Here is a 15,614-nt window from a genome sequence, read left to right as displayed (position 1 = left end):
AACGAATGGGCGGGGAAATAATTAAGTAAAATATATAATATATATATATATATATATATTATATATATGAAGAGATGGGGTAAAACAATGGCTGTACTGATAAATAAATAAATAAACAAAATAAAATAAAATTAAATTAAAAAAAAGGAAAACATACTATAGAGAAGTAATTGAGACAATAACCATCATACTAATATTAGAAGCAACAGTAATTACAGAATTACAAAGAAAGTAAATTCAAAAAGTAAAGATTGTGGATAAATTCAAGGAGATACTAAAATAATGATACAAGAAATAATAGGAATAATTAATTGATATTGCACAGTGATTGAAATGAAATTTCCCCTGAAAGTATTGCACAGTATGAATTGAAGTTACACCGGAGTAGTACTGACATTGCACAGTCAGTGTACATAATACAAATCACATATATACAGTATATATTGTTATTACCCTGGGACATGTGGTATTGTTGTGCCTGACCAATTCTGTGGTGGTGGTGTGTACATTGACCATATGACACATCATACAGCTGCTTCCATAGTAGTATGATGAAATTAGTAGTTTTAAGGAAGAAAGAAAGGAGAAAGTCATGTCCGATTTGGGGGAATTCAGGGAAAGAGGAAATACCCTGGCAAGATATTCAAGGTGTGAAACTGAAACAACTGTATTCAGCACAAATGGGATCCTTTTTCCACTGAACTGGTCAAGCAGAGGACTACTTATTTGAGATTAAAATATATCGAAGGTAACAATATTGTAACCCTAGTTCTAAAAACACAGGAGAAGCCCTCTACGGGACTCTATGGTTAATGCTCTCCTCCAATCACAAGCAGCAATCAGGACGTGCCTACCCGAATACGTGCAGACCCCACAGTATAAGTCAGTTTCCACCACTGTCACATCCCACACCCTCTTCATTAAAAAATGTAAAAAAGAACCGTATGAATGAACAAGGCGTGAAACATGTTGCCGCCGTACATATGTCCTCAACACTTACCCGACCGAACAAGCATGTCGACACCACAATGCTGCGTGTAGAGCTTCTTCAAGTAAAGCAACAAAAAAAATCACCCTTTGCTTGAACTGGTCACAACCTGTATTCAAAACCGCATAATATACTAGTAGTTCAACCTCATACTATACTAGTAGTACAACCTCATACTATACTAGTAGTACAACCTCATACTATACTAGTAGTACAACCTCATACTATACTAGTAGTACAATCTCATACTATACTAGTAGTACGTACTGATTTGGCCAAAATGTAGTATGTAGTACGCGAACAAAAGCAAAATCTACAGTATGCCAAAAATACCCGGATGTCATACTGATTTGGAAAATATCTCCAGTATATATCTGACCAGTGTACCTCACCTACTGTATCTCACAATGCAAAGCGCTGGACCGCTACAGGCTACGGTTACAACAACAGCAGCCAAAAGCGGCAGTTTTTTACATTTTTCGTAGCTATTTCATCACTACATTCACTTCTGAAAAATGTTGAGGCGAGAAATCAACTGTGTAGATTTAGAATATTGACAATTTACAATATTAGATGGCGAATCGAACATTTGCTCCACCATTGTCGGAGTTTAGAAGCTCCACAAACTGCTGTGACAGCTATGTAGTTAGCGCCTGCCGGGGTCGCCACCTCTCCAGCCAGGTAGTCACGCTCACAGACCGCTATGAGCTGGCTGGATCTCTCTAGAGACCGGTCTCGTAGATGAGGGGCTTTTATTTCCTTGTTGATGGATAGTTTGTTTAAATATCACAACACACACATGTCCATTATAATTTAACGGGATCCCGTGTTTATCTGCCTTTCTGGAGTTGAAAAGCTCCAAAATCACCCACCAGCTTAGCTCGCTGGAGAGCCGGCCACAGAGCAGCAGAGAGGAGAGGGAAGAGGAGAGGGAAGAGGAGAGGGGAGAGGAGAGGGAAGAGGAGAGGGAAGAGGAGAGAGGAGAGGAGAGAGAAGAGGAGAGGGAAGAGGTGAGGGAAGAGGAAAGGGAAGAGGAGAGGAGAGAGGACAGGGAAGAGGAGAGAGAAGAGGAGAGAGGAGAGGAGAGGGAAGAGGAGAGGGAAGAGGAGAGGGAAAAGGAGAGGGAAGAGGAGAGAGGAGAGGAGAGGGAAGAGGAGAGGGAAGAGGTGAGGGAAGAGGAGAGGGAAGAGGAGAGGAGAGAGCACAGGGAAGAGGAGAGAGAAGAGGAGAGAGGAGAGGAGAGGGAAGAGGAGAGGGAAGAGGAGAGGGAAAAGGAGAGAGGTAAAGAGCAGCCTCTGACAGGGCAGAGAGATACCTGCTGAGACAACATGACCCTTTTTAACATCACTCTAATATCTGGAGGGATATCAGTCCTGTGTTTAGTTGCTGAAACAGAAAAAGCAGTTTGAGTAACGTAAATGTTGTGGATCAATGTTTTATATTTCCCGTCTCCCCTCGTTGATGATCCTGGTTGTCTGACTTCACTATGAGCTGTTAGAATAAATAGTTTAAAACTGCAGTAACTTATAAAGGAAACAAACATAAACAACAAAATCTAAGTTGTATTTTTTGATAATATAATAATAGTGGTACGAGTTTGTTTTTTGTCCAGTGCTTTAAGAGCTGGTTTAAAGGCTAAAGCCTCGTCTAGCATACTGCTAAATACATCACTTTCACCGTTTCATACTGCGTACTACTGAGGAACGCAGTGTATACTGCGTTCCTCAGTAGTATGTAGTAGGCGGTTTCAAATACAGTGTATGTAGCCTGTGACCAATGGTCACATGTCAGCAGTACTTCGATTTAAAGCTGCAGTAGGCAGTATATTTTTGGCATCATTGGGCAAAAATCCCATATTCCCATATTGTAATTCAAGTGTTCTGAGAGAAAACTAGACTGCTGCTCCTCCTCATGGCTCTGTTTTCAGGCTTTAAAAAATGTAGCCCGTAACGGGAGACTTTGACCAATCACAGGTCAGTAGGCAGAATGTTTTTGGCATCATTGGGCAAAAATCCCATAATAACCTTTCAGCATATTGTAATTCAAGTGTTCTGAGCGAAAACTAGACTTTTGCTCCTCCTCATGGCTCTGTTTTCAGGCCTTAAAACAATCTAGTCGTGACGAGAGACTTTGACCAATCACAGGTCATTTCAGAGAGAGAGAGCGTTCCTATTGGCTGTGCTCCGGCTGGTGGGCAGTGCTTGGTATTTCCTCAACTTGATCCCAACATGGCTGCCGGGTCACAAACTTTCTAATTTTACAGCTAAACAGTTCATTATAAGATGATTCTGAAAACATTTGAGGAGAGAAATAGGCATTACAGTAACAGAATATTGATTCATATTTGATCAGCGCTGCCTAGTTTGACCGTTTGATCGGAGTTTGCGAATGATTGACAGCCAGCTCATAGACGGCAAGGCTCCAGCTCGGCTCTGATTGGCTGTTTTCCTCCGTTCTGTGAAATCTTGCAGATGCCATTAGGAGCACACCGGAGGACACAGAGGGACATGATTTGTTTCAGATTACCTGTCTCATGCACTACTGTCAGGATATAGTGACCGTTTTATAAATATAACTTATTTAAATCATATTTGCTCCAGCTTTAACATAACTCAACCTGAACCTGTGCTTACTTTCAACACTCAATACTTGCTTACAATAACATTACAGAAAAGTAAGACAGTTATTTTACATCTCACCAGCTAAACGTGAGGTAATCATGTTCACAATCTTTATGTTTGTGTATAGTCTGGGTAGATATGAAACTAGAAAAACGTTAATGAATCCATCGTTACCAACCATGTCATACTAGCTTCTCAGGAAGGAGGCTAAATAACGCTTCAAACTTGCGCTTAAGTTTGACAAGAAAAAACGGTCATGGCCATTTTCAAAGGGGTCCCTTGACCTCTGACCCCCAGATATGTGAATGTAAACGGGGTTCTATGGGTACCCACGAGTCTCCCCTTTACAGACATGCCCACTTTATGATAATCACATGCAGTTTGGGGCAAGTCATAGTCAAGTCAGTACACTGACACACCGACAGCTGATGTTGCCTGTTGGGCTGCAGTTTACCATGTTGAGCATATTGTTTTATGCTAAATGCAGTACCTGTGAGGGTTTCTGAACATTATTTGTCATTGTTTTGTGTTGTTAATTGATTTCCAATAAAAGATAGATACATACATTTGCATTAGGCAGCATATTTGTCCACTCCCATGTTGATAAGAGCATTAAATACTTGACAAATCTTCCTTTAAGGTACATTTTGAACAGATAAAAAATGTGCGATTAATTTGTGATCAATCACAATTAACTATGAACAATCATGTGATTGATCGCGATTAAATATTGAATCGATTGACAGCCCTAGAAAATGTATTTTTTGCAAGATCGTATCGAGCTGGATTTGATCTCATAAGAGCAAAACAGCACTTTCTCCAAGTCTGTTGCTCTGCACTGGGAGCCACTGATCTTTCACAGTTCAGATGCTTCCAGTTATGTAGTGATATGTAACGTCAGTGTCCAGGTAACATTTTGTTTTGGGTTGATCTAAAACAACCGGTTACCTTGAGTGTATCTTAGGAAATACCCAAATATATTTATCAATGTTTTTTTCTGTTGTGTTTTTTGACCACTTCACAGTCCCCTACGACGCATTATGACAAAGGAATACCTTTAAACAGTGACGATCAGACAGTGTGGTCAAAATACACTAAATAGTTGCTAATACTGAGCCACAGGAAGAGTACAATACAAGTAATGTTTGTATGTGGGCGTGCTTCAGCAACCAAGCTTCATTCAGCCCGCCTCAGCTCCATCCACGCTCTACCTCGTTGGCCATTTTTGGATTAGCCAGTCATCACCAGTTCACTTTGAGCTTAATTTTAACGCTCTTCAGAAACCTATGGGTGATATCATGGAGACTACATCTATATATCATTTCAGAGAGAGAGCATTCCTATTGGCTGTGCTCCGGTCATGTGACCAGTACTTGGCGTTCCTTCAAGCCATCTCAACCTGATCTCAACATGGCTGCCGGGTCACAAACTTTCTTATTTTACAGCTAAACAGTACACTACAAGATGATTCTGAAAACATTTGAGGAGGGGATAGACATTACAGTAACAGAATATTGATTCATATTTGATCAGCGCTGCATAGTTTGACCATTTGGTCGGAGTACGCAAGTGATTGACAGCCGGCTCTCATAGACAGCAGACCTCAGATCAGTTCTTACTGCTTGTTTTCCTCTGGTCTGTGAAATCTTGCAGATGCCGTCATATTTGCTCTGATCTGGCCTACTTCAGCTTTAAGGGGCCACAAGCCATAAATGTTGACCTCTGGTCTACTTCAGCCAAGCTGTGAATCCATCATTTCCAACTCATCATCTCATAATCTTTATTGTCAACCCTAGGCAGGAACCTAAAGTTTCCAAAGATACCAAATATGTCAAGCTCAATTTTGAGGATTTGTAGAAACATCTAGAATGTTTCTATTTGATGGAATGGACAAAATCACGGTACATTGGATTTGAATAGTTCACACATTATAAAGTACCTTCAACTATTTTTTGGAACAAGATTGTAGAAAAAACATTTTTCTCTCACTCTGAATCTTGGAATGACGAGACTGTTTTGTTGTATGCAAGTGTGCCTATTTACATTTAAGCTGAACTTAATTGAATGGATTCCCTCAAAGACCTCTTTTCTTCATGTATATACAAGAAGAAGAAGCCATTATGGACACTAAATTGATTCTCTGAAACAAAGCTCCTGGATAAGAAGTGTTTCTGATTCCAGGAAACAGGCATTTTGAAGGAAAAAAGAAGGTATAGAGGAAGTGAAAGTTATACTGGAAAGTGAAAGCATTGTGTCATATTGCACTGCAGCTTTGTGTGTGGGTGTAGCCAACTGTATAAAAAGAGAGTAGGTCAGCAGCTTGACATTATCAAGGAGTCCAGACTGAAGAAAGACACAGTGGAGTGTGAGCCATAACCTGTCTACAGCCAACAACTATGAATCCAGCTGTCATTGCCGTTCTCGCCAGCCTGCTTGTCCTCTGTGCACAAGGTACTGTGAAAAGTTTAGTGTTCTGTAATTCTCTTGTCCTTGTGATGGAGCTTACATCCCACTTTAGTATAGCAGCTGTTTTTTTTACATGCTCACCCTTCTTCTAATTGTATCTTACTGGTATTGTTGTTGTTGTTTTTTTGCTGTAAATGTTGCATCTTATATTTCACATAATTGAGATTGTCCAAAGAACCAACACCAAACTGTCAATGATTTAAAGGGAATTTTAAGATCAATGTGTAATAGGCAACTGCTTTATGGCAGGTTCGCCATAACAACTTTTTAAGGTGATAATATGCCAATGTCAAAAATAGAAAATGTATAAAAAATAAAGTTAAATAGCCCGTGACAATTATTTAAACAGTAATATAGGCAAAGTAAATTATAAGTAATGCAGTCTTTTAAATTGTTGTCGTCTTTTCTTCCCACAGGGCAACCAGACAACAAATCCAGTAAGTGCAAGTGTTTGAACGGTTACGTCGGCAGGGTCAACTTAAAGCTCATCAAGGGAGAGCCAGTCGTGCACCACCCAAGTATCTTCTGTCCACGTACAGAGATTATGTGAGTAAATGAGTAGTTACTAACATGTCAATTATGTGAGTAAATGAGCAATTATGTCATTCAGCTGCATTCTTCAGCTTTTCTCTAACACTGTTTTTCTTCTTTCCCCAGTATCAGAACTACAGCAGATAAGGAAAAATGTGTTAATCCAGAGTCAAAGCTTGGACAACTCATTCTGAATAACCAAAACAAGTAAGACATCAACATTATGTTCAAGGTCTCCCCATATAAAATACTACAGTGAATGTTTCACATCTCCACTGCTTTTTACTAATAGTGTGCTTTTTACATCTGTTGATTCAGACATGCAAAGAATGGAGCAGTGAGCACAACAACAGCATCCAGTCAAACAAATACTCAGAGCTCAACGAGACCACACACGATATCCAAGCTGTAAGACTCCACCACCGCTGCACTGAGGAGGATATAGTGGAACGGAAACACTGTTGTTAGAATAGAAGGAGTTGTTCATTATCATTGTCATGTAAATACCGTTAAGTGTCTATAAATGATCAAAATGTTCACAATGACCAGTCTTCTGTTTCTGTCTTCTTAACTTAAATTGTCTTCATGTATTTATACCAAGTAAATAATCTGTATGTCCTTTTTACACACCAAAAATAAAACACCCAAATGGACTTTCTGTGTTCTGTGTTTTGTTTTGCCTCGTGTATTTAACATACACAAGCTTCAGTAGGCAGAATGTTTTTGGCATCATTGGGCAAAAATCACATAATATCCTTTCAGCATATTGTAATTCAAGTGTTCTGAGAGATAACTAGACTTCTGCTCCTCCTCATGGCTCTGTTTTCAGGCCTTAAAACAATCTAGTCGTGATGGGAGACTTTGGCCAATCACAGGTCATTTCAGAGAGAGAGAGCGTTCCTATTGGCTGTGCTCCGGCTAGTGGGCAGTGCTTGGTATTTCCTCAACTTAATCCCAACATGACTGCTGGGTCACAAACTTTCTCATTTTACAGCTAAACAGTACACTACAAGATGATTCTGAGAACATTTGAGGAGAGAAATAAGCATTACAGTAACAGAATATTGATTCATATTTGATCAGCGCTGCCTAGTTTGACCGTTTGATCGGAGTTTGCGAGTGGTTGACAGCTGCTCAGACACGGCAAGGCTCCAGCTCGGCTCTGATTGGCTGTTTTCCTCCGTTCTGTGAAATCTTGCAGATGCCATTAGGAGCACACCGGAGGACACAGAGGGACATGATTTGTTTCAGATTACCTGTCTCATGCACTACTGTCAGGATATAGTGACCGTTTTATAAATTTAACTTATTTAAATGATATTTGCTCCAGCTTTAACATAACTCAACCTGAACCTGTGCTTACTTTCAACACTCAATACTTGCTTACAATAACATTACAGAAAAGTAAGACAGTTATTTTACATCTCACCAGCTAAACGTGAGGTAATCATGTTCACAGTCTATATGTTTGTGCATGGTCTGGGTAGATATGAAACTAGAAAAACGTTAATGAATCCATCGTTACCAACCATGTCATACTAGATTCTCAGGAAGGAGGTTAAATAACGCTCCAAACTTGCGCTTAAGTTTGACAAGAAAAAACGTCATGGCCATTTTCAAATAGGACCCTTGACCTCTGACCCCCAGATATGTGAATGTAAACGGGGTTCTATGGGTACCCACGAGTCTCCCCTTTACAGACATGCCCACTTTATGATAATCACATGCAGTTTGGGTCAAGTCATAGTCAAGTCAACACACTGACACACTGACAGCTGTTGTTGCCTGTTGGGCTGCAGTTTGCCATGTTGAGCATATTGTTTTATGCTAAATGCAGTACCTGTGAGGGTTTCTGGACATTATTTGTCATTGTTTTGTGTTGTTAATTCATTTCCAATAAAAGATAGATACATACATTTGCATTAGGCAGCATATTTGTCCACTCCCATGTTGATAAGAGTATCAAATACTTGACAAATCTTCCTTTAAGGTACATTTTGAACAGATAAAAAATGTGCGATTAATTTGTGATCAATCACAATTAACTATGAACAATCATGTGATTGATCGCGATTAAATATTGAATCGATTGACAGCCCTAGAAAATGTATTTTTTGCTAGATCGTATCGAGCTGGATTTGATCTCATAAGAGCAAAACAGCACTTTCTCCAAGTCTGTTGCCCTGCACTGGGAGCCACTGATCTTTCACAGTTCACGTGCTTCCAGTTACGTATTGATACGTAATGTCAGTGTCCAGGTAACATTTTGTTTTGGGTTGATCTAAAACAACCGGTTACCTTGAGCGTATCTTAGGAAATACCCAAATATATTTATCAATGTTTTTTCTGTTGTGTTTTTTGACCACTTCACAGTCCCCTACGACGCATTATAGACTGACAGGGACGGTAATAGACAGACAGATGGTCGAATAGATAGACGGACAGACGGACAGGCGGACAGACGGACAGACGGAGAGACGGACAGACGGACAGAGGGTCGGACAGACAGATTGAATGGACAAAAAGAAGAGATGGGGTAAAACAATGGCTGTAGTGATAAATAAATAAACAAAACAAAAAAAATAAATTAAAAAAAAATAAAGGAAAACATACTATAGAGAAGTAATTGAGACAATAACCATCATACTAATATTAGAAGCAACAGTAATTACAGAATAATAAAGAAAGTAAATTTAAAAAAGTAAAGATTGTGGATAAATTCAAGGAGATACTAAAATAATGATACAAGAAATTATAGGAATAATTAATTGATATTGCACAGTGATTGAAATGAAATTTCCCCTGAAAGTATTGCACAGTATGAATTGAAGTTACACCGGAGTAGTACTGACATTGCACAGTCAGTGTATACAAATCACATATACACAGTATATATTGTTATTACCCTGGGACATGTGGTATTGTTGTGCCTGACCAATTCTGTGGTGGTGGTGTGTACATTGACCATATGACACATCATACAGCTGCTTCCATAGTAGTATGATGAAATTAGTAGTTTTAAGGAAGAAAGAAAGGAGAAAGTCATATCTGATTTGGGGGAATTCAGGGAAAGAGGAAATACCCTGGCAAGATATTCAAGATGTGAAACTGAAACAACTGTATTCAGCACAAATGGGATCCTTTTTCCACTGAACTGGTCAAGCAGAGGACTACTTATTTGGGATTAGAATATATCGAAGGTAACAATATTGTAACCGTAGTTCTAAAAACACAGGAGAAGCCCTCTACGGGACTCTATGGTTAATGCTCTCCTCCAATCACAAGCAGCAATCAGGAGGTGCCTACCCGAATATGTGCAGACCCCACAGTATAAGTCAGTGTCCACCACTCTCACATCCCACACCCTCTTCATGTCCTCAACACTTACCCGACCGAACAAGCATGTCGACACCACAATGCTGCGTGTAGAGCTTCTTCAAGTAAAGCAGCAAAAAAAATCACCCTTTGCTTGAACTGGTCACAACCTGTATTCAGAACCGCATAATATACTAGTAGTACAACCTCATACTATACTAGTAGTACAACCTCATACTATACTAGTAGTACAACCTCATACTATACTAGTAGTACAACCTCATACTATACTAGTAGTACAACCTCATACTATACTAGTAGTACAATCTCATACTATACTAGTAGTTCAACCTCATACTATACTAGTAGTACAACCTCATACTATACTAGTAGTTCAACCTCATACTATACTAGTAGTACAACCTCATACTATACTAGTAGTACAACCTCATACTATACTAGTAGAACAACCTCATACTATACTAGTAGAACAACCTCATACTATACTAGTAGTACAATCTCATACTATACTAGTAGTACGTACTGATTTGGCCAAAATGTAGTATGTAGTACGCGAACAAAAGCAAAATCTACAGTATGCCAAAAATACCCGGATGTCATACTGATTTGGAAAATATCTCCAGTATATATCTGACCAGTGTACCTCACCTACTGTATCTCACAATGCAAAGCGCTGGACCGCTACAGGCTACGGTTACAACAACAGCAGCCAAAAGCGGCAGTTTTTTACATTTTTCGTAGCTATTTCATCACTACATTCACTTCTGAAAAATGTTGAGGCGAGAAATCAACTGTGTAGATTTAGAATATTGACAGTTTACAATATTAGATGGCGAATCGAACATTTGCTCCACCATTTATCGGAGTTTAGAAGCTCCACAAAAACTGCTGTGACAGCTATGTAGTTAGCGCCTGCCGGGGTCGCCACCTCTCCAGCCGGGTAGTCACGCTCACAGACCGCTATGAGCTGGCTGGATCTCTCTAGAGACCGGTCTCGTAGACGGAGGCTTTTATTTCCTTGTTGATGGTTAGTTTGTTTAAATATCACAACACACACATGTCCATTATAATTTAACGGGATCCCGTGTTTATCTGCCTTTTTGGAGTTGAAAAGCTCCAAAATCACCCACCAGCTTAGCTCGCTGGAGAGCCGGCCACAGAGCAGCAGAGAGGAGAGGGAAGACGCGAGGGAAGAGGAGAGAGAAGAGGAGAGGGAAGAGGAGAGGGAAGAGGAGAGGGAAAAGGAGAGAGGTAAAGAGCAGCCTCTGACAGGGCAGAGAGATACCTGCTGAGACAACATGACCCTTTTTAACATCACTCTAATATCTGGAGGGATATCAGTCCTGTGTTTAGTTGCTGAAACAGAAAAAGCAGTTTGAGTAACGTAAATGTTGTGGATCAATGTTTTATATTTCCCGTCTCCCCTCGTTGATGATCCTGGTTGTCTGACTTCACTATGAGCTGTTAGAATAAATAGTTTAAAACTGCAGTAACTTATAAAGGAAACAAACATAAACAACAAAATCTAAGTTGTATTTTTTGATAATATAGTAATAGTGGTACGAGTTTGTTTTTTGTCCAGTGCTTTAAGAGCTGGTTTAAAGGCTAAAGCCTCGTCTAGCATACTGCTAAATACATCACTTTCACCGTTTCATACTGCATACTACTGAGGAAAGCAGTATACACTGCGTTCCTCAGTAGTATGTAGTAGGCGGTTTCGAATACAGTGTATGTAGCCTGTGACCAATGGTCACATGTCAGCAGTACTTCGATTTAAAGCTGCAGTAGGCAGTATATTTTTGGCATCATTGGGCAAAAATACCATATTCCCATATTGTAATTCAAGTGTTCTGAGAGAAAACTAGACTGCTGCTCCTCCTCATGGCTCTGTTTTCAGGCTTTAAAAAATGTAGCCCGTAACGGGAGACTTTGACCAATCACAGGTCATTTCAGAGAGAGAGCGTTCCTATTGGCTGTGCTCCTGCTGGTGGGCGGTGCTCGTTATTTCCTCAACTTGATCTCAACTTGGCTGCCGGGTCACAAACTTTCTCATTTTACAGCTAAACAGTACACTACAAGAGGATTCTGAAAACATTTGAGGAGAGAAATAGTTATTAACGTAACATAATATTGATTCATATTTGATCAGCGCTGCATAGTTTGACCGTTTGGTCGGAGTTCGCAAGTGATTGACAGCCGGCTCTCATAGACAGCAGACCTCAGATCAGTTCTTACTGCTTGTTTTCCTCCGGTCTGTGAAATCTTGCAGATGCCGTCATATTTGCTCCGATCTGGCCTACTTCAGCTTTAAGGGGCCACAAGCCAAACATGTTGACCTCTGGTCTACTTCAGCCAAACTGTGAATCCATCATTTCCAACTCATCATCTCATAATCTTTATTGTCAATCCTAGGCAGGATCCTAAAGTTTCCAAAGATACCAAATATGTCAAGCTCAATTTTGAGGATTTGTAGAAACATCTAGAATGTTTCTATTTGATGGAATGGACAAAATCACGGTACATTGGATTTGAATAGTTCACACATTATAAAGTACCTTCAACTATTTTTTGGAACAAGATTGTAGAAAAAACATTTTTCTCTCACTCTGAATCTTGGAATGACGAGACTGTTTTGTTGTATGCAAGTGTGCCTATTTACATTTAAGCTGAACTTAATTGAATGGATTCCCTCAAAGACCTCTTTTCTTCATGTATATACAAGAAGAAGAAGCCATTATGGACACGAAATTGATTCTCTGAAACAAAGCTCCTGGATAAGAAGTGTTTCTGATTCCAGGAAACAGGCATTTTGAAGGAAAAAGGACGGTATAGAGGAAGTGAAAGTCATACTGGAAAGTGAAACCATTGTGTCATATTGCACTGCAGCTTTGTGTGTGGGTGTAGCCAAATGTATAAAAGGAGAGATCAGCAGCTGGACATCATCAAGGAGTCCAGACTGAAGAAAGACACAGTGGAGTGTGAGCCATAACCTGTCTACAGCCAACAACTATGAATCCAGCTGTCATTGCCGTTCTCGCCAGCCTGCTTGTCCTCTGTGCACAAGGTACTGTGAAAAGTTTAGTGTTCTGTAATTATCTTATCCTTGTGATGGAGCTTACATCCCACTTTAGTATAGCAGCTGTGTTTTTTTACATGCTCACCCTTCTTCTAATTGTATCTTACTGTTTTTGTTGTTGTTGTTTTTTTGCTGTAAATGTTGCATCTTATATTTCACATAATTGGGATCGTCCAGAGAACCAACACCAAACTGTCAATGATTTAAAGGGAATTTTAAGATCAACATTTGTTCATTTTCTGCAGCAGCATGCATCTGTTTTCAGTGTAAACGCTCTGATAAACCCACCGTACACTACCTGCTCAGCACCAAACAGCAGACAGACACAGTTAGAAACTAGCAGGTGAACATAGTGGAGCATTTAGCTGCTAAAGAGACAGATATTTTTTTCCCAGGAGTTGGTGGAGACCAAACTAGAGCTAAAGGAGAGTGAATATTGGAGAAAAAACACGACTCCAAATGAATGATAATGCTGCCCTGTGTCTGCTGGAAGTGTAATAGGCAACATAATTTCACATAATTGGGATTATGGAATTTTAAAATCAATGTGTAATAGGCAACTGCTTTATAGCAGGTTCGCCATAACAACTTTTTAAGGTGATAATATGCCAATGTCAAAAATAGAAAATGTATAAAAAATAAAGTTAAATAGCCCGTGACAATTATTTAAACAGTAATATAGGTAAAGTAAATTATAAGTAATGCAGTCTTTTAAATTGTTGTCGTCTTTTCTTCCCACAGGGCAACCAGACAACAAATCCAGTAAGTGCAAGTGTTTGAACGGTTACGTCGGCAGGGTCAACTTACGGCTCATCAAGGGAGAGCCAGTCGTACACCACCCAAGTATCTTCTGTCCAAGTACAGAGATTATGTGAGTAAATGAGTAGTTACTAACATGTCAATTATGTGAGTAAATGAGCAATTATGTCATTCAGCTGCATTCTTCAGCTTTTCTCTAACACTGTTTTTCTTCTTTCCCCAGTATCAGAACAACAGCAGATAAGGAAAAATGTGTTAATCCAGAGTCAAAGCTTGGACAACTCATTCTGAATAACCAAAACAAGTAAGACATCAACATTATGTTCAAGGTCTCCCCATATAAAATACTACAGTGAATGTTTCACATCTCCATTGCTTTTTACTAATAGTGTGCTTTTTACATCTGTTGATTCAGACATGCGAAGAATGGAGCAGTGAGTACAACAACGGCTTCCAGTCAAACAAATACTCAGAGCTCAACGAGACTCCACACGATATCCAAGCTGTAAGACTCCACCACCGCTGCACTGAGGAGGATATAGTGGAACTGAAACACTGTTGTTAGAATAGAAGGAGTTGTTCATTATCATTGTCATGTAAATACCGTTAAGTGTCTATAAATGATCAAAATGTTCACAATGGCCAGTCTTCTGTTTCTGTCTTCTTAATTTAAATTGTCTTCATGTATATATGTATTTATACCAAGTAAATAATATGTATGTCCTTTTTAAACACCAAAAATAAAACACTCAAATGGACTTTCTGTGCTCTGTGTTTTGTTTTGCTTCGTGTATTTAATATACACAAGCTTCAGTAGGCAGAATGTTTTTGGCATCATTGGGCAAAAATCACACAATAACCTTTCAGCATATTGTAATTCAAGTGTTCTGAGCGAAAACTAGACTTTTGCTCCTCCTCATGGCTCTGTTTTCAGGCCTTAAAACAATCTAGTCGTGACGAGAGACTTTGACCAATCACAGGTCATTTCAGAGAGAGAGAGCGTTCCTATTGGCTGTGCTCCGGCTGGTGGGCAGTGCTTGGTATTTCATCAACTTGATCCCAACATGGCTGACGGGTCACAAACTTTCAAATTTTACAGCTAAACAATACACTACAAGATGATTCTGAGAACATTTGAGGAGAGAAATAGGCATTACAGTAACAAAATATTGATTCATATTTGATCAGCGCTGCCTAGTTTGACCGTTTGATCGGAGTTTGCGAGTGATTGACAGCTGCTCAGAGACGGCAAGGCTCCCTCGGCTCTGATTGGCTGTTTTCCTCCATTCTGTGAAATCTTGCAGATGCCATTAGGAGCACACCGGAGGACACAGAGGGACATGATTTGTTTCAGATTACCTGTCTCATGCACTACTGTCAGGATATAGTGACCGTTTTATAAATATAACTTATTTAAATGATATTTGCTCCAGCTTTAACATAACTCAACCTGAACCTGTGCTTACTTTCACCACTCAATACTTGCTTACAATAACATTACAGAAAAGTAAGACAGTTATTTTACATCTCACCAGCTAAACGTGAGGTAATCATGTTCACAATCTTTATGTTTGTGCATGGTCTGGGTAGATATGAAACTAGAAAAACGTTAATGAATCCATCGGTACCAACCATGTCACACTAGCTTCTCAGGAAGGAGGCTAAATAACGCTTCAAACTTGCGCTAAATTTTGGCAAGAAAAAACGGTCATGGCCATTTTCAAAGGGGTCCCTTGACCTCTGACCCCCAGATATGTGAATGTAAACGGGGTTCTATGGGTACCCACGAGTCTCCCCTTTACAGACATGCCCACTTTATGATAATCACATGCAGTTT

At 39.6% G+C, this 15,614-nt stretch overlaps 2 protein-coding genes across 2 annotated transcripts; both read left to right on the top strand.

Annotated features, from left to right (window-relative positions):
* The first annotated feature begins 5,915 nt into the window (after positions 1-5,915).
* On the top strand, positions 5,916-7,259 carry LOC141768797 (C-X-C motif chemokine 10-like). Its single transcript, XM_074637171.1, has 4 exons — positions 5,916-6,060; positions 6,492-6,621; positions 6,733-6,813; positions 6,925-7,259. Exons 1-4 carry the CDS (start codon positions 6,006-6,008, stop codon positions 7,016-7,018), a joined length of 360 nt encoding a protein of 119 aa, XP_074493272.1. The 5' UTR covers positions 5,916-6,005; the 3' UTR covers positions 7,019-7,259.
* Positions 7,260-12,847: 5,588 nt separating this feature from the next.
* Positions 12,848-14,535, top strand: LOC141768796 (C-X-C motif chemokine 10-like). Its single transcript, XM_074637170.1, has 4 exons — positions 12,848-13,006; positions 13,760-13,889; positions 14,001-14,081; positions 14,193-14,535. Exons 1-4 carry the CDS (start codon positions 12,952-12,954, stop codon positions 14,284-14,286), a joined length of 360 nt encoding a protein of 119 aa, XP_074493271.1. The 5' UTR covers positions 12,848-12,951; the 3' UTR covers positions 14,287-14,535.
* The last annotated feature ends 1,079 nt before the right edge of the window (positions 14,536-15,614 follow it).

Source organism: Sebastes fasciatus, chromosome 6 (genome assembly GCF_043250625.1).
Source record: "Sebastes fasciatus isolate fSebFas1 chromosome 6, fSebFas1.pri, whole genome shotgun sequence".
Classification (NCBI taxonomy): domain Eukaryota; kingdom Metazoa; phylum Chordata; class Actinopteri; order Perciformes; family Sebastidae; genus Sebastes; species Sebastes fasciatus.
This window is presented reverse-complemented; position numbering and strand designations above follow the sequence as displayed.